The 22,893-nt window shown below is 32.4% G+C and overlaps 8 protein-coding genes across 26 annotated transcripts in view; 4 read left to right on the forward strand and 4 right to left on the reverse strand.

Moving 5' to 3' along the window:
- LOC105218206 (multidrug resistance-associated protein 1) overlaps nucleotides 1-4,896 on the reverse strand; it is a 24,853-nt gene extending 19,957 nt beyond the window's left edge. For all 8 annotated transcript variants that reach the window (XM_029044056.2, XM_029044058.2, XM_011193641.3 and 5 more), the window contains exon 1: nucleotides 4,739-4,896. The gene's annotated coding sequence lies outside the window, so the exon portion shown is untranslated. The remainder of the gene's footprint in view (nucleotides 1-4,738) is intronic.
- LOC105218208 (PIH1 domain-containing protein 1) overlaps nucleotides 1-9,245 on the forward strand; it is a 10,448-nt gene extending 1,203 nt beyond the window's left edge. The window contains exons 3-5 of the mRNA XM_011193642.2: nucleotides 8,095-8,786; nucleotides 8,865-9,008; nucleotides 9,065-9,245. Of these exons, the coding sequence (XP_011191944.2) occupies nucleotides 8,095-8,786; nucleotides 8,865-9,008; nucleotides 9,065-9,103 (875 nt within the window). The 3' untranslated portion in view covers nucleotides 9,104-9,245. The remainder of the gene's footprint in view (nucleotides 1-8,094; nucleotides 8,787-8,864; nucleotides 9,009-9,064) is intronic.
- Nucleotides 9,246-9,417: 172 nt separating this feature from the next.
- Nucleotides 9,418-10,436, forward strand: LOC105218205 (protein D3). Its single transcript, XM_011193634.3, has 2 exons — nucleotides 9,418-9,995; nucleotides 10,068-10,436. Exons 1-2 carry the CDS (start codon nucleotides 9,504-9,506, stop codon nucleotides 10,323-10,325), a joined length of 750 nt encoding a protein of 249 aa, XP_011191936.2. The 5' UTR covers nucleotides 9,418-9,503; the 3' UTR covers nucleotides 10,326-10,436.
- Nucleotides 10,437-10,589: 153 nt separating this feature from the next.
- Nucleotides 10,590-11,430, forward strand: LOC105218204 (inosine triphosphate pyrophosphatase). Its single transcript, XM_011193633.3, has 2 exons — nucleotides 10,590-10,965; nucleotides 11,032-11,430. The coding sequence occupies exons 1-2, from the start codon at nucleotides 10,728-10,730 to the stop codon at nucleotides 11,355-11,357; spliced, it is 564 nt and encodes a 187-aa protein (XP_011191935.1). The 5' UTR covers nucleotides 10,590-10,727; the 3' UTR covers nucleotides 11,358-11,430.
- Nucleotides 11,431-11,551: 121 nt separating this feature from the next.
- On the reverse strand, nucleotides 11,552-12,861 carry LOC105218203 (mannose-P-dolichol utilization defect 1 protein homolog). The gene is made up of 2 exons (XM_011193631.3): nucleotides 12,505-12,861; nucleotides 11,552-12,441 (listed from the first exon to the last, which is right to left on the reverse strand). The coding sequence occupies exons 1-2, from the start codon at nucleotides 12,590-12,592 to the stop codon at nucleotides 11,744-11,746; spliced, it is 786 nt and encodes a 261-aa protein (XP_011191933.2). The 5' UTR covers nucleotides 12,593-12,861; the 3' UTR covers nucleotides 11,552-11,743.
- Nucleotides 12,862-13,082: 221 nt separating this feature from the next.
- Nucleotides 13,083-15,150, forward strand: LOC105218202 (GDP-mannose 4,6 dehydratase). The gene is made up of 4 exons (XM_011193630.3): nucleotides 13,083-13,198; nucleotides 13,256-13,394; nucleotides 13,715-14,150; nucleotides 14,227-15,150. The coding sequence occupies exons 2-4, from the start codon at nucleotides 13,278-13,280 to the stop codon at nucleotides 14,805-14,807; spliced, it is 1,134 nt and encodes a 377-aa protein (XP_011191932.2). The 5' UTR covers nucleotides 13,083-13,198; nucleotides 13,256-13,277; the 3' UTR covers nucleotides 14,808-15,150.
- Nucleotides 15,151-15,306: 156 nt separating this feature from the next.
- Nucleotides 15,307-17,046, reverse strand: Gmd_1 (39S ribosomal protein L28, mitochondrial). The gene is made up of 5 exons (XM_011193628.3): nucleotides 16,814-17,046; nucleotides 16,236-16,670; nucleotides 16,020-16,166; nucleotides 15,728-15,957; nucleotides 15,307-15,670 (listed from the first exon to the last, which is right to left on the reverse strand). Exons 1-5 carry the CDS (start codon nucleotides 16,832-16,834, stop codon nucleotides 15,598-15,600), a joined length of 906 nt encoding a protein of 301 aa, XP_011191930.1. The 5' UTR covers nucleotides 16,835-17,046; the 3' UTR covers nucleotides 15,307-15,597.
- Nucleotides 17,047-17,631: 585 nt separating this feature from the next.
- The window catches only part of LOC105218200 (vascular endothelial growth factor receptor 1), a 66,655-nt gene continuing 61,393 nt past the window's right edge, over nucleotides 17,632-22,893 (reverse strand). For 10 of the 12 annotated variants that reach the window (XM_054226961.1, XM_054226971.1, XM_054226968.1 and 7 more), the window contains 6 exons: nucleotides 22,321-22,800; nucleotides 22,099-22,258; nucleotides 20,372-20,607; nucleotides 19,688-20,283; nucleotides 19,429-19,579; nucleotides 17,632-19,152 (listed from right to left, as the gene is read on the reverse strand). In XM_054226961.1, the coding sequence (XP_054082936.1) occupies nucleotides 18,617-19,152; nucleotides 19,429-19,579; nucleotides 19,688-20,283; nucleotides 20,372-20,607; nucleotides 22,099-22,258; nucleotides 22,321-22,800 (2,159 nt within the window). In that variant the 3' untranslated portion in view covers nucleotides 17,632-18,616. The remainder of the gene's footprint in view (nucleotides 19,153-19,428; nucleotides 19,580-19,687; nucleotides 20,284-20,371; nucleotides 20,608-22,098; nucleotides 22,259-22,320; nucleotides 22,801-22,893) is intronic. The other 2 variants (XM_054226965.1, XM_054226966.1) reach the window with 2 other exon arrangements.

Genomic DNA, 22,893 nt, shown 5'->3' on the forward strand with positions numbered 1-22,893 from the left:
GCATAGGTATTTGTTCTTTCAAGTAATTTGAAGATTCTTTTATACATAATATTAAAATATATGTATATACACGCCTACGTTATTGTAAACTAGTCAATTTTCTTAGAAACTGAATCGGCGAACACATGTCGAACAGTTTCTATTTGACATCACTGCCGGTACAATAAATCGTTTGGAAAAGTAATTGAGGTGTGCAAAAGTGTGTCTGCTTTTATATAAATATGTAGTAAAATGTATTTTTACTAAAGTTCAACATTAATTGACATCTAAAGCATAAAAAATTTTCAATTAAGTAGAATTGAAAGTCGAACATTTACATATATTCTCCATCTTGCAATATTCTAACCACCATATCTGTTTCTCGTTTTCGTTAAAACAGGTATTTTGAGGTAGTCTTCTGTTTTCTTATTGGAACCAAAAGTATTACTAGGGCAAATTAGTTTGCTCTCTTCACAATTAGTGCATAGCTGTGTAAAGAAAAAAAAGTAGCTGAAATTCTCTTCAAATTTGAACTCTTAAAATTCGGTGGAGGCTGTATTTAGTTTTGTAAAAGAAATAGAGAGCACATACATATGTATATATGTTAATTAGAATTTGTGTGTGAATAATTTTTTTTTTGTTGTACTTGTTTTTGATAATGAGCGATTGAATGGTGCTACAAAAATAATTTGAAAATGCTCAATTGGTTATTGGATAAATTTTTCTTTCAAATAGTTGCCACAAATTGTGGTTTAATTTATCATTTGCTGATACTATATGCTTTTAATCAATAGCATTTGTTGACAGACCTGTAGTAACAAAGTTATAATTCTGCATAAATTATAAATAAACATATAATTAACGTGCCCATATTGGTCATGTTATGTTTACATAAGTTTGTATATACATACGAATGTGCCAAATGGCAAAATATATGACTTTGAAATTCAAGACTTTAAATAAACAAACTTTTAAGTAAATTTGTTTTCACGCATTGGTGTATGCACAACCAACAATGTACGTATGTACATATGTACATGTGTATTTGTATGTGTCTGCTTTACATTATTGTCGAATGAGTATATACTCCAAAGCAACTGTGGCGCAAATGTTGGTGAAAACTATTAAAACTTTACGTTGTTCTGTCTCAGAAGAATCTGTAGCTATTTAAACCCGTGTCGAACACATTCGTTAGTTGACTTCTAAATTATTAGTTTTAAGATAACTGCCTGCATATTTATATGACTGTTTTCTGCTAGGCTTGTGTATAAATATACGCGTATGCGTTTCTTAATCATTTACTTTTTTTAATATTCTGCATTCATATGTGCATACATACATGTATATATATTTTCATACGCATACAATTACATTGCTGATTAGCTGCTCGAGATAAGCTGACACTCTTTGTTGTTAATAAACACAGATGTATTGCTCATATACCAACGAAATTTGCAACATTTAAATGTATGTATGTATTGCGTGAAAATAAAAATGTATTTCACTTGCTACCATATTTTAGCAGTACCGGCAAAGTGTTAAATAAAATCAGTACTTAAAAGTAATCTGCAAATATTAACAACTACATGCGTAATGCTTTTAAGATTACTTTTATGTATATATATGCATATCATGTTTTGCTAACTTTGAAATCTTATCTTTTTAACTCTTTACTTTGAAGTATTGGTATAAAAAAAAATGTTGTATATGAATTGTCAAATATAAGCCAAAACATGCTAGTAACAAGAATATATATAACTACTTGATTTCATTCTCATTCTCAATCTCCTTCTCATAAATTCATTTCATGTGTTTGTGGTATAAGCGCTATGAGACGCACACCATATGTAAGTCCTTATTATTATTTTATCAGCACTCATTGTAATTTCGTAACAATATGAAATACTCAAACCGTATCAAAGATGTGGTGTCTGCGTTTGTACAACGGTATGTGTTTATATACACACAAATTTTTATTTTATTTTATTTTATTTGTGCTGCCATCACTTTGCGCACAGCTCTCAATATAAACAATAGTTCGTTTAGCGTTGTTTTAATGTGAAAATGAAGCTATTTTGTTTTTTTTTTTGTTCACTACCAACGCCAACTGTTTGATTTATACTTTAAATATATAATTAATTTTTAATATATATTTAAGATTACAGTAGTTCAAGTATTTAATCACATACATACATATTCGCACTTGCTTCATTTAATCTTTTGCCATTGTGACACTTATCCAGTTTGCATTTTCTTATCATACTCATTCACCTTAATTGTTCATAATTAAGATAGAATTCACCCATAAATGTATGTATATACTTATGTGTGTTTGTATTTATCAGTTGCCAGTTGCCAGTTATCAGTTATCAGTAGGCTTCCCCATTTCATTTTCTTGCTTTTCAAAACTCATTGTGATTTAGCAAAAATTTTATGTCACCACATTAGCCACGTTTTTCCTTATATCCAAACGTACATACATACATACATATATGTATATTTGGACTATTTATACGATATTTATTTCGCGGGATGCTCGCATTGCGTAATTTTGTTTATCGTTTGTTCTTGTACACTTGTTGCGGTTGGCGCGTCGCGCGTGAAACACCACAATTGACAATTGACATATTACCGAATCGATAACACACAATGCTCTGATAATACGTCGGCAATTATTGCACTATAATGTTAATGTTTTTAATTAAAATACTATCATTATTTTGTATTTTTCAAAAATGTAACAGAAATAATTTCAATTTTGAGTCTTCGACAGTGATTTGAACCTAGATACTCGTAGTATCTTATCATTGCTTCAAGTTGTTGAAATTTGTTTTATAAATATGCAGTAAGTGTGTCTGAATAGAAAAATAGAACAAACTAACTGAAAGGCTATACCAAAATTTTTAACGTGTCTTCAAAGTCAATATTTTTTTTAAACTTCTAAATAATGGTTTTGAAATTACAATGTTGATGATTTTGATTTTCATATTTTTTATGTCGTTTTACAACTAATTATTTACATTTTGTTTTCTTTGTTGTATAACTTTATTATGCCATTAAATCAACAACGTAAGTTTGCTACTCCTGCATATTCATAACTGGATAAATCTTATCGTTATTAAAACACCTATAAAGCTTGTAGATAATGATAACAGTTCAGTTCGTATGCTTGTGGTAAATGGCATAAATCACATATAATAATTCCTACTTAGTTGAGCTTGTAAAACGGTGTATGTTTATTTTAAATTTACATTATTTATTTTATCTTTTTTCTATTTGTTAGACTGCATATTAAAGAGAGATGTGCCAAGAAACAAATTTTACGTTGAAAAGAAAAAAACTTAAATAGAAAAAAAATTGAAATAATAGCGTTAAAATAAAAAAAAATATGTAAACATTTTTTATTTTTTTTTACAAGTCTTTAGTATCGAAAAATTATGAACAATTATTTCAAATTTGTTTGGGGCCATTAAATATTATTTTTATAAAATTTTTCCAATTTTTATGTGTTAACTATTTTATGTAGTTTATTATTTTCATACAAATTATAAAAAAAAATAATTTTTATAAAATTATATAGCTGAAGAATCAAAAAGCAAATAATTGAACAATTTCAACAATTTTTTAACAACTTTTACTGCTTTTGCTGTATTTCTTATTTTCAACTTAATGCCAATTCAAGTGTTTACTGTCTTAATTTCTTAAAAAAAAAAAATAACAATTCAATTTTAGCAATTAAATAAACGAGTTTTTCATTATGCAGTCACTCTGCAATCCTCAAAATCATTAACATTTCAAGAATAATATACATACACATAAAAAAAAAATATATATAAAAATGTATGCTTATATACTGGTCAGTGTATTTAATAACAGTGCCATCTATAAACGTACATCAAACTAAAATTATCTACACATTTACATATATTCTCCACTTTTTCACTTCAAATGTAAAGTATAGAACAAACATTTCAGCACACTTTGGTGTTAGTGAATATTAAAACAATATTACTGTGTTTAAAATTACAAACAAAACGAAAAATCTATCATTTAGAATTATCATCAAGGCCAACTGGCACGTCGGCAATTAAATTATTATAAAATAAGTATATACATAGCTGTATACCAAATACATGTGTTTTGATTGATTCATTTGTATGTATGATTTTTTTTTTTACATTTTTACATATAAACATAAGCTTGTACCCACATATGAATGAGCGCGCAAAATACTTCCTCTAACCCAACAAAAAATGCCTTATTAAGCGTATACCACTTAATGACAAGCCACTTCAGTTAAATTAAACTAGTGAATATACAATAGAATATGATGAGAATTGAGTTTTTTTTTTCAATCTCACATCAACTCATTATCGTACAAATCAAGCAAAATCCTTGCTGCCGGCGAATTTCGTTGTTTTTTTTTTTTTGTATTAATTAATTACATACTTTAACTTGCATATATGTACATAGGTACATATGTATGCGCATGTAACACGTTTGTGTCGGGGGATTTTTAACGTTATTTTGTCACATCATTTTGGCCGTATGACTAAACTATTTCTGTTCGTGGCGCTCTCTTTGCTTGGTTGCACACGATCATTGTTGTTATTTCTCTTAACTAACACAAAAGTTACCAAAAAAAAATCGAACCGATAAAATGCTATTCACATAGTTTGACACGACAACACACAGAAATATATACACACACACACAGTCACTAGTAGCAATTAAATACAAAATTTCACTTCCACATTACCTTTTTTTGTACTTTTGAAGTTCAGAAGATCGTACGGTTTCGTTTTCACTGACTTTTCCACGTTCAAAAAGAGACTTGTACCGTCGCGTTCGAGTACCTCGCACCAACTGGTTGAACTACCCAACGGTTCTACCTTTTTGTGTTGCCGCTGACTTTCTGTTTGGGCACATGCGAGCAACAACAATGTTTTTTTTATTTATTGATGGCTAGTTGGAATGCGCATACAGGCATACATACATATGTACAAACATTTGTATGAGCTTAACAGCTAGAGACTATAAAGATGCCCCATAAACCGTCGTCATTGGCTCTCCACATAGCACCCAAACAATGTGCGCTTGGTGGCCACCAGTTGCTGGGAGCGCAAGCAGCTCTCAGTCGCCTAAAGAGTGTGAGCAAAAGCTAAAAATGTGCTTGAGAGTAGTTGAAGTATCGCGATAAGCGCCTATATACGCTACAAGTTGTTTGTGTACGTATTCTTTTATATATGTATGTATATTCATATATACATAAAAGTCACTGTACAAGTTAATTACGCGAACTTATTGTTTTTTGAAGTGTATAGGCTACTACTGCCATTTAACCCACACTAGTAACAAGTTCCAATAATTGAAGTTCTATCATTTAATGAAATTTTTTTGTTCGAAAATTTCATAAAAAGTGGAAATAATTTTTTATATATTTTCTTTTATATATTTTATTAATATTACAGTGGAACTTCCATAACTTGAATTGGCAATAGCGTTTAGAAGCCAAATTTCATACAAATTTCCTTACCTAACTCGAATTCCTATAACTCGAACTCTTGAAGTGGCAATAGAAGTCAAATTTCATACAAACTTCCTTCCATAAATCGAACTTTTTGATCAGGACATTATACAAAATTTAAAATTTTACTATCAGGTAACAATTTTCAAAGAGTCTTTCTATATATTTCCTCTGTATTTCAATATCTTTGTAACAAAATATTTTCATATTAATTAACGATGAAAATATCGTTTTTATATTTTTATTTTTTTAAAAGAGGATTTTATTGAAATGTGTATTTACATATGTACTTACATATATAACATTCCAGCACTTGCACATCTGTATATGTATGTATATATATAATATTTATTATTACTGGGGACAACACCATTTGTCTGCTGGGATTTGCATGTACGTGGGTTCTATATAATTACGAGTATGCATGTGTTAGTGAGTTTATTTTGCCATTTTATGTAATTGAAAAGCGCAAAGTCATAGTTTGATTAACGAAATATGGCAGATATCGAATATGATGCATACGTTTGGGGTTTACAATAGCTCTTCAAGCACTTGTATTGTTCGAAAGAGTGATCCTGAAATTAAAACAATATGAAATAAGTAGGATTTCTATAGTAAAAAAAACAAAAAAATTTCAAATAGTATACAGAGCAAAAATGGAGCTAATAATGACCGATAAACCACGAATTTCATCACAAATTCGAATATACACATATAAATATAACAATATTTGATAAAATAACACTAATACATAAGTATTTTTGTATGCACAAATTATAGACAACACTTTAGAATGCCGGTATCCAACGAAGACTGTCTAATCTATTTTATAGCATATTATAGATTTACATCTTTGAAAATAATTTCATTATCAGTTGTAGAACTTAAATTCTAAAAAAGAGAACAAGCGTTGTTCAGTTGAAAATTTTCGGACACCGATTATGGCCAAAAAGTTCATTGATCGGATTCAAATTTCCCACCTGACACACCGCACGTTCGTTATCAACAATTAATATAGTGTTTCTTGGTGTCATTTTTAGCGAAGCTTGTGATTAACAAGAGAAAACAAAATTCAAACGATTTGAGTGTCATTTTTTTTTTGTAAGTTTGTAAGTCATGTATCGAATGTAGTAGCCACGTTGGCAGGATCGTTGTAAAATTTTAGACAGGAGCTTTTTGTTAACAATTTCAATGAATTTAGCATAGTAATGCTTCCTACTATAAATAACATATATATTGTGACGTAGGTGGTGTAAGCATTTAGTTTATTGACCAAGGTCTAAAGCCGGCGCAATTAGTTGTACGAAATGCTTGCGGCCTTAAGATAGCACCAAAATGCTTATTAATCTTATATGTTTTTATCATTCAATGTTGAATATACATACATACATATACGCTTGTGTTCTTGATTAGATTATCTTTTCTTAAACATAATGCTAACTTGCAAAAATGAAAGTGGTTTGAGCATTCTTTGTTTACTTTTCTCTTTTTGTATAAATTTGTGGTAGAATTGTCTAACTCATTTTATAACTATGATATGAAAAAATATATGTCCAACTTTAAATGATAACTCCAATCAATTTAAACAAAATATTTCAAGTTGGTACTTTTGGTGAATTTTTGACAAGCAGTCTGATTCATGCCACCAAATGTTTATATATGAGCACGCGATAATTACTAACGGTATCAATACCTTTTCGAGTAAGGTATTGTAGTTCTATACTGGTTATCTGAGTGGACATGCTCGCTGTTATTAACACGATGGGAGGTAGTTTGGACACCTGTGAGCTTTCTATATGAATGTGTTATCTTATTCGATTTCTTTAACTTATCCACTTCAAAAATATTCGTTAAATTTTTTTTGCATTTTTTCAGCTTAATATGTTAATTTTTAAATTTTGTTTTTGGTTAAATCAGTGAAATGAAATTCCCAGGGAACATGAAGAGAATACAATTTGGAATATTATGAAACTTTGTAGAAAGCAATAAGCATATTTGTGAGGTGTTTCCCTCATTAGTTAGTAAATCTATAAAAATATATTTCTGCATTTTTATCAAAATTTATTTTTAGATAATACTTTTGATTATCGATTGATAAAACTCAGTGTGAGGTCTGTGCAAATTAAATAGACTACAGATATGAACTAAACTAGCATATTAATTCATAATTTTGCACAAGAGCTATTTTAAACTTTATTCGTATATAATAGCGAGTGTTGTTGAACTTTTTATTGCTAACATGTTTAAACTGTCCTAACTGAAAACTTTCGCTCGCGTTGATCGTTCACCTCTTACACTGTTCTAACAAAATCGTATATACATACATATGTATATCCATATGCATGTATGTTTACCTTTTTTTGATGTGACCCATTTTAAGAAATTCATAAATTTGCGAACTCACCATGTGTCTGTGCTTCTACTCTCTTAAAGTTGAGTATTATTGTAGCTGTATTTATGTGTATGTATATGTGCAAAATACATATAAAAGACTCTCACCATGTACTCTAGTAACTTAACATATGTATGTTTATAATATTATAATTGTATAAATTATAATCCATTGAACCATTATCCATATATTTCAGGCATTTGCATCAAAAGTTTTAAAACAAATACGAATGATAAATTTTTCATCAATGTTTGTCAAACTGATGAGATACCGCCACCGGAGGACATTACCGAAGAGCAGTTGGCTGACATTTTGCAGTCGGAAGTGCCAAGCTCTTTCCGTATACCCATGAGCATATCCGATCCGCGCATAACGAAGGATAAATCAAATAATTCAGTAGATGTATGCGATATTGCGGTAAATCCCAACTTCTTTGTCAAAATCCAAAAATCTTTATTATTTAAAGACTTTTTCCTGGCACTAATTGCCGAGGCTCTGAATGATAAATATAATGTGCAAATAAAAGTCGAGAAATCAATAATATTGCAAAATAGAAAGTTCATCGGCACACTGGTGCGACATCGTGTACGCAATAACGATGTAAAAACTGTTTTAAACTCATATAAACAACCAACTGAGGCGGACAAAAGAAAATTGGATGAACTTGAAAGACTTGGTGGCGGTAAGAATGCGCCATTGGTGCAGGAGATTGATACAAATGAGTTAAATGTGCTGAAACAGAAATCCGAACAATTAAAGCAGAATTCGTCCAAGATTAAAGAAGCAATATCGCTAGCTTGCTCTACAGTACCGGAGTTTAAGTTAAGAGCGAAATTGAGCGAAGAGGAGGTTGAAGAAATACAGGCGGAGTTCTATCTACCAAAATGTGTAAGTAGCAGGAAGTGTAACTTAGATTTTATTTGACAAAAGCTATATTTTAAAATAACTTTATTATTTTCACATCAGTTGTCTTCGAATGAAATCACTCTGGATATCGGAGAAGATCGCATTTTGTTGGAATCAATGAAGCATGGTTATATGTTTGATAAATTTGTTAATTATCGTTTGAATCAAGAACGTGCCCGTGCAATTTTCGACAAAACCAATAAAGTATGTTTAAATAAGAAAATGCAAAACAATTTAATATTTTAAACATTTAATTCCAGATGCTGCAAGTCCGTATTCCTGTATATCCAGTGCATTAAATGATGTAGTGATCAGATTATGTATATATTGATTTCTACAATCAATGAGTTTTACTCGTTCATAACCTTTAGTTTGGTGCACGGAATTTTCAATTTGTTTGATTGGTTTATAAATTAAATAAAAGATAAAATTTAACGGAAACAGATGTTTGTTATTAATTGTGTTTGCAAATCTACAAATATTGTAGAGTTGTGTACTTTGTAGAAAAAACCTTCATAACATTTCTGATTACGTTAATAAAAATGTGGCATCTCTCATTTCCAACGGCATTTCACCTATTCCTTCTATGTATTATTTTATTTGTTTTCCTCTTACGCAATTATTCACTTGTTCTTCCCATACTCTTAGAAAATAATTCAATCATCTCGAAGTCAGAATAATTGCATTCAGTCGTTTGAAATGTTGCTCAATCGTTTAGTCAATCAAGGTAGGGTATTTGCCTCCCCGTCCGTACGTCAGCTCTTTCGCCGACAACATGAAAATGTCACCCTGCGTTCGTTTTTGACATTTACCTTACAACCGGCAGCTGTCAAACGACACATTTTGGTGCCTGAACTGGAAAATTCTTTCGCAAAACATTCGATACGCAAATATTCATCGGCAAAATTAGCAATGGAGGAACATTGTGTGGTCCCTGATGTTATTTCGTGCGTTCCACAAGAAGTGGTAACGGTTTGTTATCCAAGTGGTTCGTCTGTAGAACAAGGAAATGTTCTCACGCCAACTTTGGTAAAGGATCAACCCACCGTCACTTGGAAGGCCGATCCTAATGCATTATATACATTGTGCATGACAGATCCAGATGCACCTAGCCGTGCCGATCCTAAATATCGTGAATGGCATCATTGGTTGGTAGGCAACATTCCTGGATGTGATGTTTCCAAAGGAGAGGTAAGTCAGCTGCTTTAAATAAAACAAAAAACGTAGAATTGCTTTATTCAATATTTTGTACTTTATCTAAAGGTCTTATCAGCTTATATTGGTTCGGGTCCACCACAAGGAACTGGTTTGCATCGTTATGTTTTCTTGGTTTACAAACAAAGTTGCAAGTTGACATTTGATGAGAAACGTTTACCAAACAACAGTGGCGATGACCGCGGGGGTTTCAAGATTGCTGCATTTGCCAAAAAGTATAATCTTGGTGATCCTGTTGCTGGCAACTTCTATCAAGCTGAGTTTGATGATTATGTACCCATTTTATACAAGCAATTGGGCGCATAAGCTGGACTATAATATATATATTTAATATATGTATTTGAAAACACGAAGTGATTTGTCAGAAGACACTAAATTGAATTAAACTTATAATAAATATGGAATTAATAAAATTTATCTATTGTTGTATTATTTTGAAATAAATGTTTTTATTTTCTCAATATATTTAATATTAAGAATTTTGAAAATAATCCAACTTAGTCGATAGTAAATTTTAGTAGCAGTTTGATGTGTCTTATCCAAACCCCTCTGTGTTTTATTTTTTTCCTACGCCTCTGTGACATTTTGTTTATCATTCGTGGTTTTTTGAGGTTTAGGGCATTTTCTAATTCTAATTTAGATTATGAAGCTATCTGATATAAAGGGTATATAAAAGTTCGTATATTCATTTCATTAGTGATCTTCAAAATGTCGAAACCAATTACTTTTGTTACCGGCAATGCCAAAAAATTGGAAGAACTTGTAGCGATACTAGGCGAAAAGTTTCCACGCAAAGTGGTGAGCAGAAAAATAGATCTTCCAGAATTACAAGGTGAGATCGATGAAATCGCTGTGAAGAAATGTAAAGAAGCGGCAAAGCAAGTTGATGGGCCAGTGCTAGTTGAGGACACGTGCTTATGTTTCGATGCTTTGGAAGGATTACCAGGTATTTCTGTAATATGAATAAACCATCTTTGACCATATTTCTACTTGTGTATATATAAATTCATAGGACCCTACATAAAATGGTTTTTGGAAAAATTACAACCTGAAGGATTATATCGTATGTTAGCAGGATGGGATAACAAAAGTGCCAAAGCAATATGTACCTTGAGTTTTGCTGAGAGTGCCGACAGTGAACCAATAATTTTTCAAGGGGTAACGGAAGGTAGTATAGTTGAGCCACGAGGTTGTCGTGATTTTGGTTGGGACCCCATTTTCAAACCCAAAGGCTACGATCTAACCTATGCAGAAATGCCAAAGGACGAAAAGAATAAAATCTCCCATCGTTATAGAGCATTAGCAGCACTACAAGAATATTTCAATGCAGAGAAATAACTCTTCGATACTGTTTATTTATTAATTTTGGAATAAAGTGAAATCGACAATTTCTCATATGTTTTCTTCGTCACTTAAAGAATTTTTATATTTCTCCTAATAGTTTGTATTAAAATAAACAATTGTCATATACATAGACAGGAATTTCAATGAAATATTAACTCATAATTTACACCAAAATAAGGCAAAAACACTGAATATTGTCGTTTATTTATTTTTAATGCAGTAACTGCAAATAATTTAATTTATTAACAATTTTTTCTTCACCATTGGTGTTAGTGTTTCTTTATTCTGTTATATTATAACTTGTACACAGCTCCCAATTATACGAAACATTCCTTTTAAACAAGGAAATTGCTAACCAATATACCTAGCGTCCCATTTATCTAGTCAATTTTTTTGCTTTTACCCTTTTTGGGTGCAGATACAGGTTTTGTTGATGTCTTTCCAGCATTGATCTTCTTACTCTTGCCTGGTTTGTTCCAGTAGTACAACATTTGGGTAGCAACCACACCATTTGCAAATGTAGATGCACAGAATGTTGCAATTATCATGGAATCTCCAGTCTCTTGTGCAGAAGTAAATATGCGCGCTAATGAACCAGCAAACAACAAGAAAACAGTCGCTGCAGACAACTGACCGGTTGAACTATTTTTGTAATTTGTCCATGCCTGTGAAAGTTTGCCCAGAAGTAGGATAGGTATGTTAAACGCTTGTGCCACCAGCAATATGTTGATTGGAGTTAAACCACTATTAAGAACGTACACCGCCAGTGTGTAAATAATACAGAAAATCAAAGACAATCCTTTTGAACCACCATAGAAAAGAACTAAAGCAGCAATAGCAGCTGTTTGCAGGGCCAAAAATGTATTATCTCCCCAAGCACTGAATGGATAACCCTTAACATAGTTGTACGACATATGCGATGTAATGGCTGTAAGATCCAAAAGTACACTTATCAGATTAATTCCTTCACCAGACTTATTTTTGATCAATTTCAAAACTTGTGGTATTTTGACTAGAATAGATCCAGCAATGATTGCATAGCCAAGACATTTGCTCAAGAGGGATTTAAAACATGCACCTGTTAAAAGTGAAAATTTTGTGGTTAAATGTGTGTATAGGCTATTCGGAAAAATTAACTTACCATCGGTGAAATCATGGAAAACCAAGTACGTTTCAATGCATTCCTCGGAGAGAAAATAGCTTAAAACTGTTTTTATTGCTTCAGTCATTTTTGATGTGCTGCAGAAACGTTTGCTGTCAAATTCCAAAGACTGTCCTTGATTAAAAATTGAGTTAATTTGTTACAATTGCGGTCTCAAATTGATTAACTTTCTTTCTTTATTTATTAGTTCTTTTAGATAACAAAATCTCAGATAATCATCCCCATAGGCAAATGGACACGTATTTTGACATTCCCATCGATTTGCGGTTGACATTTGCAGTGATATGGCAATATCGTAAAAAAAAAATCAGTTTTTTTTAAATAAATTTTTAAAATAGAAAAAATTAATATAAATTGAAAGCTAATTTAAAAATATGTATGTATGTTAGATGTCAAATTCAAACAATCAATATTGTCAAAGAATTATTTTTATTTTTATTATTTATAACAAACATGTAATTTATATCTTAACAGTAAAAATACTTTGTATTTTATTCTGTTATTTATAACGTTTGTAAACGCCTTTTATTTAATTTATTTATTAAAAATCTTTTTTATACACAAACTAATAAACATCAGGTGTGGCAACCTAGTTTCTTATCAATGTAAATTTGTGAATGCCATTAAAACATTTTAACTTCATTTCATAGTCGGTCAACTTTGTTTCTGCTCTGTTAGTAATTTAGTTCTAAATAGTTTGTATATTCTTAATTATTTGTATTTGAAATAGTAATTGTAGTGAATTGAACAAAATGTCATCTAATACCGAAGCAAGCGGCTCACAACAAACAAGCGAACCAATTGAAAAGAAAGAAAATGGAAGTGGCGATTGCAGGAAAATTGCTTTGATAACCGGCATTACTGGGCAGGTGTGTATTATGTTTTTTTTTTAGTTCAAATTTATATATTAATGTTTAAGGTTTTTAACAAATCAATCATACATATCTACAATAATTTAGTTGGATAAGCAGTTGAATGTATGCGTATATGCTATGTGGTCACATACACTGGTTTATTGAAGCTAAAGAATGTTTCATACGTATATGTACGTAGTAGTAAACGCTGAGCAAATAGTATTTCGCGGGTGTATCATTAACCACGTATACAATTGTTTTTCATACAAGTTATATGAAATATATAATTTTACTTTGTATTATACAATTTTTTTTATGTTTTTTTCATATTAAAGGACGGTTCGTATTTGGCTGAGTTTCTATTAAAGAAAAACTATGAGGTCCATGGCATTATTCGCCGTGCCAGTACGTTCAACACCTCTCGCATTGAGCATCTTTATGCCAATCCTGTAGCACATCAAGGTGGGAAAATGAAACTACATTATGGTGACATGACAGACAGTAGCAGTTTGGTGAAGATCATCAGCATGGTAAAGCCAACAGAAATCTACAATTTAGCTGCACAATCACACGTAAAAGTGTCCTTCGATTTGAGCGAATATACTGCCGAAGTGGACGCTGTGGGCACATTACGTATACTCGATGCGGTTCGTACATGCGGTATGGAGAAAAATGTCCGTTTCTATCAGGCTTCTACATCGGAGTTGTACGGAAAGGTGGTGGAGACACCACAAAACGAGAAAACACCGTTCTACCCACGTTCACCTTACGGTAAGTGAATTATCAGTGATGTAATAATTACTAATTTATGATAAGATATGTTCCGTTTGTTGTGTACTTTTAATAGCGTGCGCTAAGATGTATGGCTTTTGGATTGTCATTAACTACCGCGAAGCATATGATATGTTTGCCTGCAATGGCATATTATTCAATCATGAATCACCACGTCGTGGTGAAAATTTCGTGACACGTAAAATTACACGCTCGGTAGCGAAAATATTTCATCAACAATTGGAATCATTCGAATTGGGTAATCTCGACTCGAAACGTGATTGGGGACACGCCATGGATTATGTGGAGGCCATGTGGATGATGTTGCAATTAGAAAAACCTGCGGATTTTGTTATCGCTACCGGTGAAACGCACAGCGTTCGTGAATTCGTGGAAGAGTCTTTCAAATTCATTGGACGAGAAATTGTTTGGCAAGGAGAAGGCGTCAACGAAGTGGGTATCGAAAAGGATACCGACATTGTGCGTGTGCGTATTAATCCCAAGTATTTCCGTCCAACCGAAGTGGACTTGTTACAAGGCGATTCGAGTAAAGCACGACGAGAACTTAAATGGGCACCTAAAGTTACATTTAAAGAATTAATTAAGGATATGATGGAGGCCGATATTGAGCTTATGAAGAGGAATCCAATTGCCTAAATTAGCGATTGTTTACATATGTGTGATTTATTTGTGACTTTGACGATAGTACAATCGTTTCTTTTTATGAAAGCACAAATATAGTTTAGCAACAGGTCGCGTATTTCATTGCAATATTATATGGATACATATAGAATTTGTATTATACATAATCATTTATGTAGTTAGTTCACAAGCCCTTTGACTTTTTGTTTAGTTTTATAGTATGCTATATAATATATATCTATATGTAGGTACATATGTGCTTTTATTGTATTTATAAATATTTTATACAATTTGCATTCCAAAGCAAAACAATTGTATTATGTGTGTAATAAATGTGCTTTATACATAATTCAAAGATTTTATAGACAACCAATAATTAATTTATGAAATGGGACTTCTTTTTTGGACAAAAATATTGGTTTATTCAGATTTCACATCATGGTGGGCAAAAATGTATAAATAGTGGTATATTTAAAAAATACTCAATGTTAGAAAATTAGCAAAAAGAATTAACTGTGTTTGTTGCATATATAGTTGGTTTTATTTCACTTTCATAGCTGAGTATAAACTTACATTTTACTAAAATTGTACTGCAAGTATGATATGTGTTCGGAACACATATTCGATATGTTTCCAAGTGACATACATACTTTCGGTACAATTTTCGTAAAACACTACTCATAGGTGAGAAATATTGATGAAAGCCTCTATACCATATACATACATTGAATCTAAAAAAGTAACGATGTGTTTGATAAACATTAATTTTTTCAAAACAATGAATTAGAGAAATAGACTAGGTCTTTTAAGTTTCTTGTTTTTTGCCAAATGGATTGATTTTCGACAACCAGCTTGATGTAGACGATGATGGTGCTTCACTGCAGAACAAATAATAGTTATTTGGTGAGTTTTTTCAATTATAAAATGATACTTACAGTTTTGTTAGGCGTTCGATGTCAGCGTCGTCGCTTCCTTTTGCTGTCTTATCACTGATGTGACTGCCACTAGCTTCGCTAATACCGGCATTTCTCAGTTGTTCTACTAATTTCATACGAAATTCGATTTTATGTGGAACAATGGGGTTTTCGGCGCGTATTTGTGCTTGCAACTTACGTATGGCCTCTTCGTAAGTATGTCCGTACCATTCAATTTCCTCTGGCGTATACTAAAGCATACCGAGTTTATATTAATAATTGCACATATTCAATACAATAATTTACAACATACCGAATCTAAATAACATTTGTATTCCTTAAGAACTCGCTCTCTTTCTGATGGGTTGTTAGATAAATTTGGACAACCATCCTTCAATTCCATTAGTATTTTTCGTTTTAGTTTGAGCGCTAGTTTAGAACGTAAATCGCAAGCAAGATTCTGATTTTGAAAAAAATATTTTATTGTAAAGACATGAAGTTATTTCATCACAACTAAAGAGTTACGTACCTTTAGAAGATAGTGATCAAAGCCATGACAATCATGAATTTGATCGATGGTACGATCGGTCACAACCATTGAAATGTACGCGTTTAACACCTGGCTGTGCACCACAGAGCGTCGCAGTGTCGGTACCCAAAAGTGTGGTACTCGCCTTTTTTGTGGATGACGCTTCTGAAATCCCTTAATAACAGCCTCTCCACCCCATATGCCTTCATGTGATTCCGGTGTGTCGATTAATGGCAAGGGTATATTTTGCACAGGTCTTACTTCACCAGTCACTTCATCTTGTTCAAAGGGTTCAGTCTTTGGCACATAGTGTACGGCAGCAGGCGTTGTAAGTTTCCATTCGCGCCAGAATTTTTTGTAAGCATCTGGCAGTTGTGCACCAAGACCTTTGTCGAAGCGTGTTAAACGCTTAAAGCCGTGCAACAATTGCGGTCCCTTTAAATATTACAATTTTGTTAAAACAATGTTGTCACCGCAGCAATATAAATATTCTTTGTTGATTCTTGCTTTTCTTTGAAGATTTTCGCACAAAACATTTGCTTGTATTGCGTCACTATCACAATAATTTCGAACCTTACCTGCGATGTGGCGTGTGCCATGCCTAATTTTTTGAATTATAGCGTTCAACTTCTTCGTTTATTCCTTTTTTATAATAACTGTTCTTCTGATATTAACACAAGAAACCAATTTTTTACGTTAAAAACAATTTCTTCAAAACTAATAAATGATTTTGAACTCTGATTCCAATTGAAAGTGGAAAAGATAGGCATAAATCACGTTTTGACAACTCGCTTTCATTCTCAACTCAGCTGATTCTGTTATGACAATCAGATGATTTGACAGATATGTTATACATGAAATGTGACATTTCAATTAAAGAAATTATGAAAAAATTAGTTTTTCACAAGAAAAAATACATAACTAGCGCCAACTGTATTTTGATAAGTTACTTACTTATTAAAAATACTTTATTGAAAAATGTTTAGCAGATACATTTTCCAATGTTTTTGTATGCACTGTGTTTTGCAACACTCGTTAACACAGGGTGGTATTAAAAATTTCTTGTTGACAGCTATAACACATTTATAATGTCCGTCAGTTATATATTTTTCAATATTAATCCGTTACAGCTAGCGGAAGCGGCTCAGGTTCAAGTTGCAAACTCTTGGTAAAAAATTTCTTGTTGACAGCTATAATACATTTATAATGTCCGTCAGTTCTATATTTTTCAATATTAATCCGTTACAGCTAGCGGAAGCGGCTCAGGTTCAAGTTGCAAACTCTTGGTGTGTCTTGAATGTATGTTATAAACTACATTAGATGTGGCTATCACTTAAAACTAAATGTTTGCGCGTAAATCTAAAGCACGTTTATCTCAAGATGAAAAAAAACACGATTTAAAGAATTCATAAAGCTGTTTAAGTTTCCAGTATTTAATAGATTTTATTTCTGTGTAAAATGTTTAAGGCATTCAAGTTCACAAAATTTAAAACTTATTGCAATATAACTAGATTTTTATATAGCACTTTGAAAAGTTCTGCGTTCACTTGTCTGCTGAGTATGAAACGCTCAGTTGATTTAAAAGTAGTCTATGTACAATTAAATTAATTTGTAAATATATAATCTTAAACTATCTATCAGCATATATGTAGGTAAGTATGTATAACGGAAGTATATCACTTAAATTTTAGTGTACAACAATTATTTATGTTTACATGAAGATAGTTAATTAAAATGTACAATATTTTTAGGGCAATACATAAACACACACAATTATTTGTAAGTATTCAAGTCGGTAAATAGGCTATATCATTGTTTTACTATTCATATAAGTATGTATATAGGAGTATAAATGATTTCTAACCATTTTGAATACTTTTTTGAATAACAAAAAATTTAAACTTTAAGTTCGTATATAATTTTAAGACTATTTTGAAATGAAATAATGGAAAATATAATGCTCTTCAACCGTTTATGCTTCCATTTCGATAAATGCTTCTTGCATTTTTATGCTAGCACACTTTCATCTAAAAGTGCAATGCCATTTTAAGAGCTTAAGCCGTTCATATAAGTGCAAAGTAGTTATGAATAATATGCAAAATCATCACATGCGGTACTTATAATTCTAAATTCTTTTGACACTGAAAATGTACACTTAATAGCAAAATTCAGTATAAATCGACTTTAACTTTATCATCCCCATAGTTAACACACAAATATAGTTTGTAGGTTATAGTTAACTGGAAAGTCGAAATCTAATTCAATCTTGACCATATTTGTTCGCTCATATCTGCAGCCACGTATATATTTGCAATAGTAAAAAAGCACCTTATATTAAACCGTACGCGCTGTATTATATTGGATTGTCTGCTGCACCCACTCTATTTATCTTCCACTTCCTTTGATACAGTCTTTAATATTTGATAACTAGGGTTTGAAAATGCATCTGCCGTTCTCGCACCATTCTTCGGTGATTTCACATTCACATAGTTATCGCCACCGGTGAGTTCCGTCTCGGCGATGTGATGACGCGGTGACGGTGTGGGTGCAGCGCGTACTTGCTGTTGTGATATTATGTTTCTGGCGAACTTTCGCGCTTGCTCCGGACTCTCGTCACCATCATCGGATGCTGTGTGATGTGCGCCCGGCAGCATTGGTATCTCCTCCGGTTGTATGCCCTCTTTTTTGCGATTCTTATTCGCTGGACTATTGAGATTATTCAATAATGTTGGGGAATGTTGTGATTCTAGTGGTGGTGCTGTTGGTGCTAGATTATCTGGGAAGGTGAAAGAAGTTGTTGTTGTATTTGTATCATCATTTGAATTTTGATAATCTTTTGGACGTGTCGGTGAGAAAATGGTTGTACCAGTTTCGATGCTCATATTTAAGTAGTCGTCGGAAGTAGATGGCTGTATACCTGGGTGAACGTAATGGGAAGGACAAACGCACAAAACGCATATAAGCAAGTCGGAGTGTGGGGTTAGTTGCATGAAATCGAAGACAGATGTAAACACATATACGAGTGTATGTATGTATGTAGATGGAAAGATTTTAAATAGAACATAGAAATATGTAAGAGTGGTTAGTTAAAGGAAGTCACAGACACATTCATATATATGTATGTACAAATGTAAATACGTAATTTTGTGTGTAAAAACATTGTCTGAAGTGTGGATGTGCAAATTATACTTACGTATTTCTGGTAATATATGGCCGTTTACATAGCGTGGTGGCGCCGGTGCCATTTCGTCTGGTGAACCCATTAACGATAGATAATCAGTTGCTTTGGGATTTGCATTGTCCATGTTGGCGCGCAAATAAGTGTCATTCAAATCAACATAGTGCTATTTAAAATTAATAATATTTATTACTACATGCTCTATATTTTTATATATATCTACGCAAAACTGCTTCAAGCACAATTTTAAGGTTATATGTATATTTCTACTTACATTTGTCACATCATCGCCCAGCATGCGTGCGAAATACTTTTCCAGCACATTAAATAATGGACGGCTCTCCGGATTTGTACTCCAACACTCCAGCATTATGTCGTACAATTCATTATTAGCATATGGCGGTTTCTCCATGCGATAACCATCCTTGATCTTCAAATATAAACTCTGATTCGGATCCATACCGGGATAGGGCACTTTCGCTAATGAAAAGAACTCCCACAAAACAATACCAAACGACCAGACATCAGTGTATGTGCTAAATATGTGATCGCTGAGCGATTCCAGTGCCAACCATTTGATGGGCAACGGTGCTTCGCCTTGTTTCTTATAATTCTCACTTTTATACATGGAACGTGCCAAGCCGAAATCGCAAATTTTCACCACATTATTCTCACAAAGCAATATATTACGTGCAGCCAGATCACCGTGTAACACTTTACGCGACGACAGATAGTCCATGGCACGTGCCACTTGGAAGGCCCAACTCACCAAATGTGTTGTGGTAACTGTCATCGCTTCTGTACTATCTGGCTTGTAGTTCGAGCGCCAAGCAGGTTGCACCGAATTATTGGAGAGCACATGATCATCGTCTGGCGGTGAAAAAAATCGTATATCGTTAAAAATAATATAATATAAAATATGTATATAAAAATAATGTAAATCATTTACAACACTCACCCTCCGGTATTGTGGTAATGATAGTCTGCTCTGTGGCACAACTATCCACATGTCCCTCATACAAATCCGATTGACGCAAATATCCAGTGGAATTGGGACGTCCAGCACGTGTGCCAGAGCGTGGATCCTCGTCAGAGTTTCTACGATTATTTGCCGTGTAATTATTGTTCACATTATTCATATGATTAACATATTGATGATTTGCAAATGCCAGATTAACATATTTTACTCCATCACTGATTCAAATAAAATGCAAGCCATCCAAGCCAAGTGTATACAAATAGTTGTTGTTGTTATGTGCACCACACAAATATTAGATTAGTCCCATTGTAAGTACACAAGCATAATTCGCATTGGATTGTGGTAGTAGGGACAAACATTTACCAGCACCACAAAAATATAGTTAAATACATACAGACATACATATATATAGAAGTTATTAAAGTGTTCACAAAGGTATTTATACAATCAATTTAAGTGCAATTTAGAAATAATAAAAAATGGTGTTATATACATTTCATTATTAGTAGTGTTAGTATTGGGATTTGGATAGGAAAAATGGGTTTATATGAATACTAGAAACTACTAGAAATCAGTTATTAGATTATTAAAATTGCAAATATTTAGTATTTTTGAATCGAAAAAGTAAGAACGTTACGAGTTTTAAGAGGTTAGGTGGGTTTCAAAATTTCAGAATTTGATTTTTTTGTCTTATTCTCCCAAAATTTTTCTCACTTTCCGAATTTGCTGCAGTGATTACTCAAAAACAAATGATCTGATCACTATCGAGTTTTTTACATGTTCTTTATATAGTTCTCCATACATTGACCTATCGATTTTTGATCTGATCAAAAAATCGAATTTTGGCAGGCCAAAAACGACCAAAATTTTGGGTAAAATTCGACTATTTTTTTTTAAAAAGCCGCCATATTGTCAATTTTTGATTTTTTTTATCGTAGGTCATTGTACAGACAATATTATGTAGTTTAAGGAGAATTTTTTTTTTATATCTCATCCAGAAAGCCGGAATCACTGCAGCAGTGAAGGACCTTTTTTTTCGCGCCGTTGGAGATCGACTATAACTTAAAAAATATTTAATTTTTTTTTCAAAAATTTCACTGTATATTCTTGAAACATGTATAAATATATTCTTAAAATTTTGAAATAATTGATAAAGTATTTTTTTTAATAAAAATTCCCAAAAATCACCTTTTTTTAGGCCATTACACTAGGTGTGGCCTTTAAGTAAAAATTTTATCTTTTTAAACCTTTGAAACCCACCATACCCCTTAAATCACTTCCAAACCACTGTTAGATCGTAAGTTTCTATCTTATGAGAATGTAAGAAACCCAGATGATATTTTAAATAACTACCATAATACATAAAACATCAAATATTCCAATCATGCAAGAAGTCATGCTACAAACTGATAAATGTAATCATTAATTGCAATAATACCCATACAAATACAAATTAAAATTATTAAGTTCAGTTAAAACTACAGGTAATGTTTTTACATAACCATTAAAAAATATGCAAATATTAAATTATTATGTAAATGAGTAAAAAAGGTATATTAGTAAAAAAATTCAATATTAGTAAACAATTAATAATCATACTACTAATTAGTTTAAAAACACTCATTATAAAACTACATGCAATGTTCAATGCATTTTAAGAAAATATATATAAACTTGAACTGTTAGCATACAGAAAATGAACATACCGATTGTATTCGAAATTATCCGAAAACCGTTGTTTCGTAATGGTTGGATCAATTTTATCAGTTTCGGTGTTAATTTGATTTATGAAACGTTTACGATTGCGCAGTAAAAAGTTTTGTACATTACCATAACGACAGTACTCCACAATAACCATTAATTCACCTGAAAAAAATTAAATATTTTCAAAAATAATATAACCACAAACGCGTAATTTTGCTACATACGTTTCGCAATATTCTTGGTGACAGCGCCCAACAGGTTGACAACATTCAAATGTGGTCCGAGATGCACCAAAATTTTCAATTCCGTTACAAGCGCACGCATCACCTCATTATCAGCAATGCGTTTCACCATTTTCACCGCTACCACAGTTTCCTTTTCACCTGGACGTATGCCCTCTGCATCAGCTTTCAATACCACACCAAACGCACCAGCACCCAATTGCTTGCCCAATTTCAACTTTTCGCGTGGGAACTCAAAGGCACGATCATACGGCAATAGATCGGCTTGCTCGTCTAAAGTCAGTGCGGGATTTATATGCTCTACGGCGCCTTCTTCGAAATTCGCGAGACCGGCCGCTTTGAACTCGCGCAGTCGCTGGCGTTCGCGCATAACACGCACATACAAATAGATCACCAAGGCAATGAGTAAAATGAAGAAGAACAGTATGCCAAGTATCCAACTGATGCGTATGCGTGGTAAATCTGTGAATAAATTTAGTTTTGCGATTTTTTAGTTTACTTGCCACTCAAACGTTGTATTAATATTTTTAATTGCGTTAAAAATACGTTCAAAGT

Source organism: Zeugodacus cucurbitae, chromosome 3 (genome assembly GCF_028554725.1).
Source record: "Zeugodacus cucurbitae isolate PBARC_wt_2022May chromosome 3, idZeuCucr1.2, whole genome shotgun sequence".
In the NCBI taxonomy this organism is placed as follows: Eukaryota; Metazoa; Arthropoda; class Insecta; order Diptera; family Tephritidae; genus Zeugodacus; species Zeugodacus cucurbitae.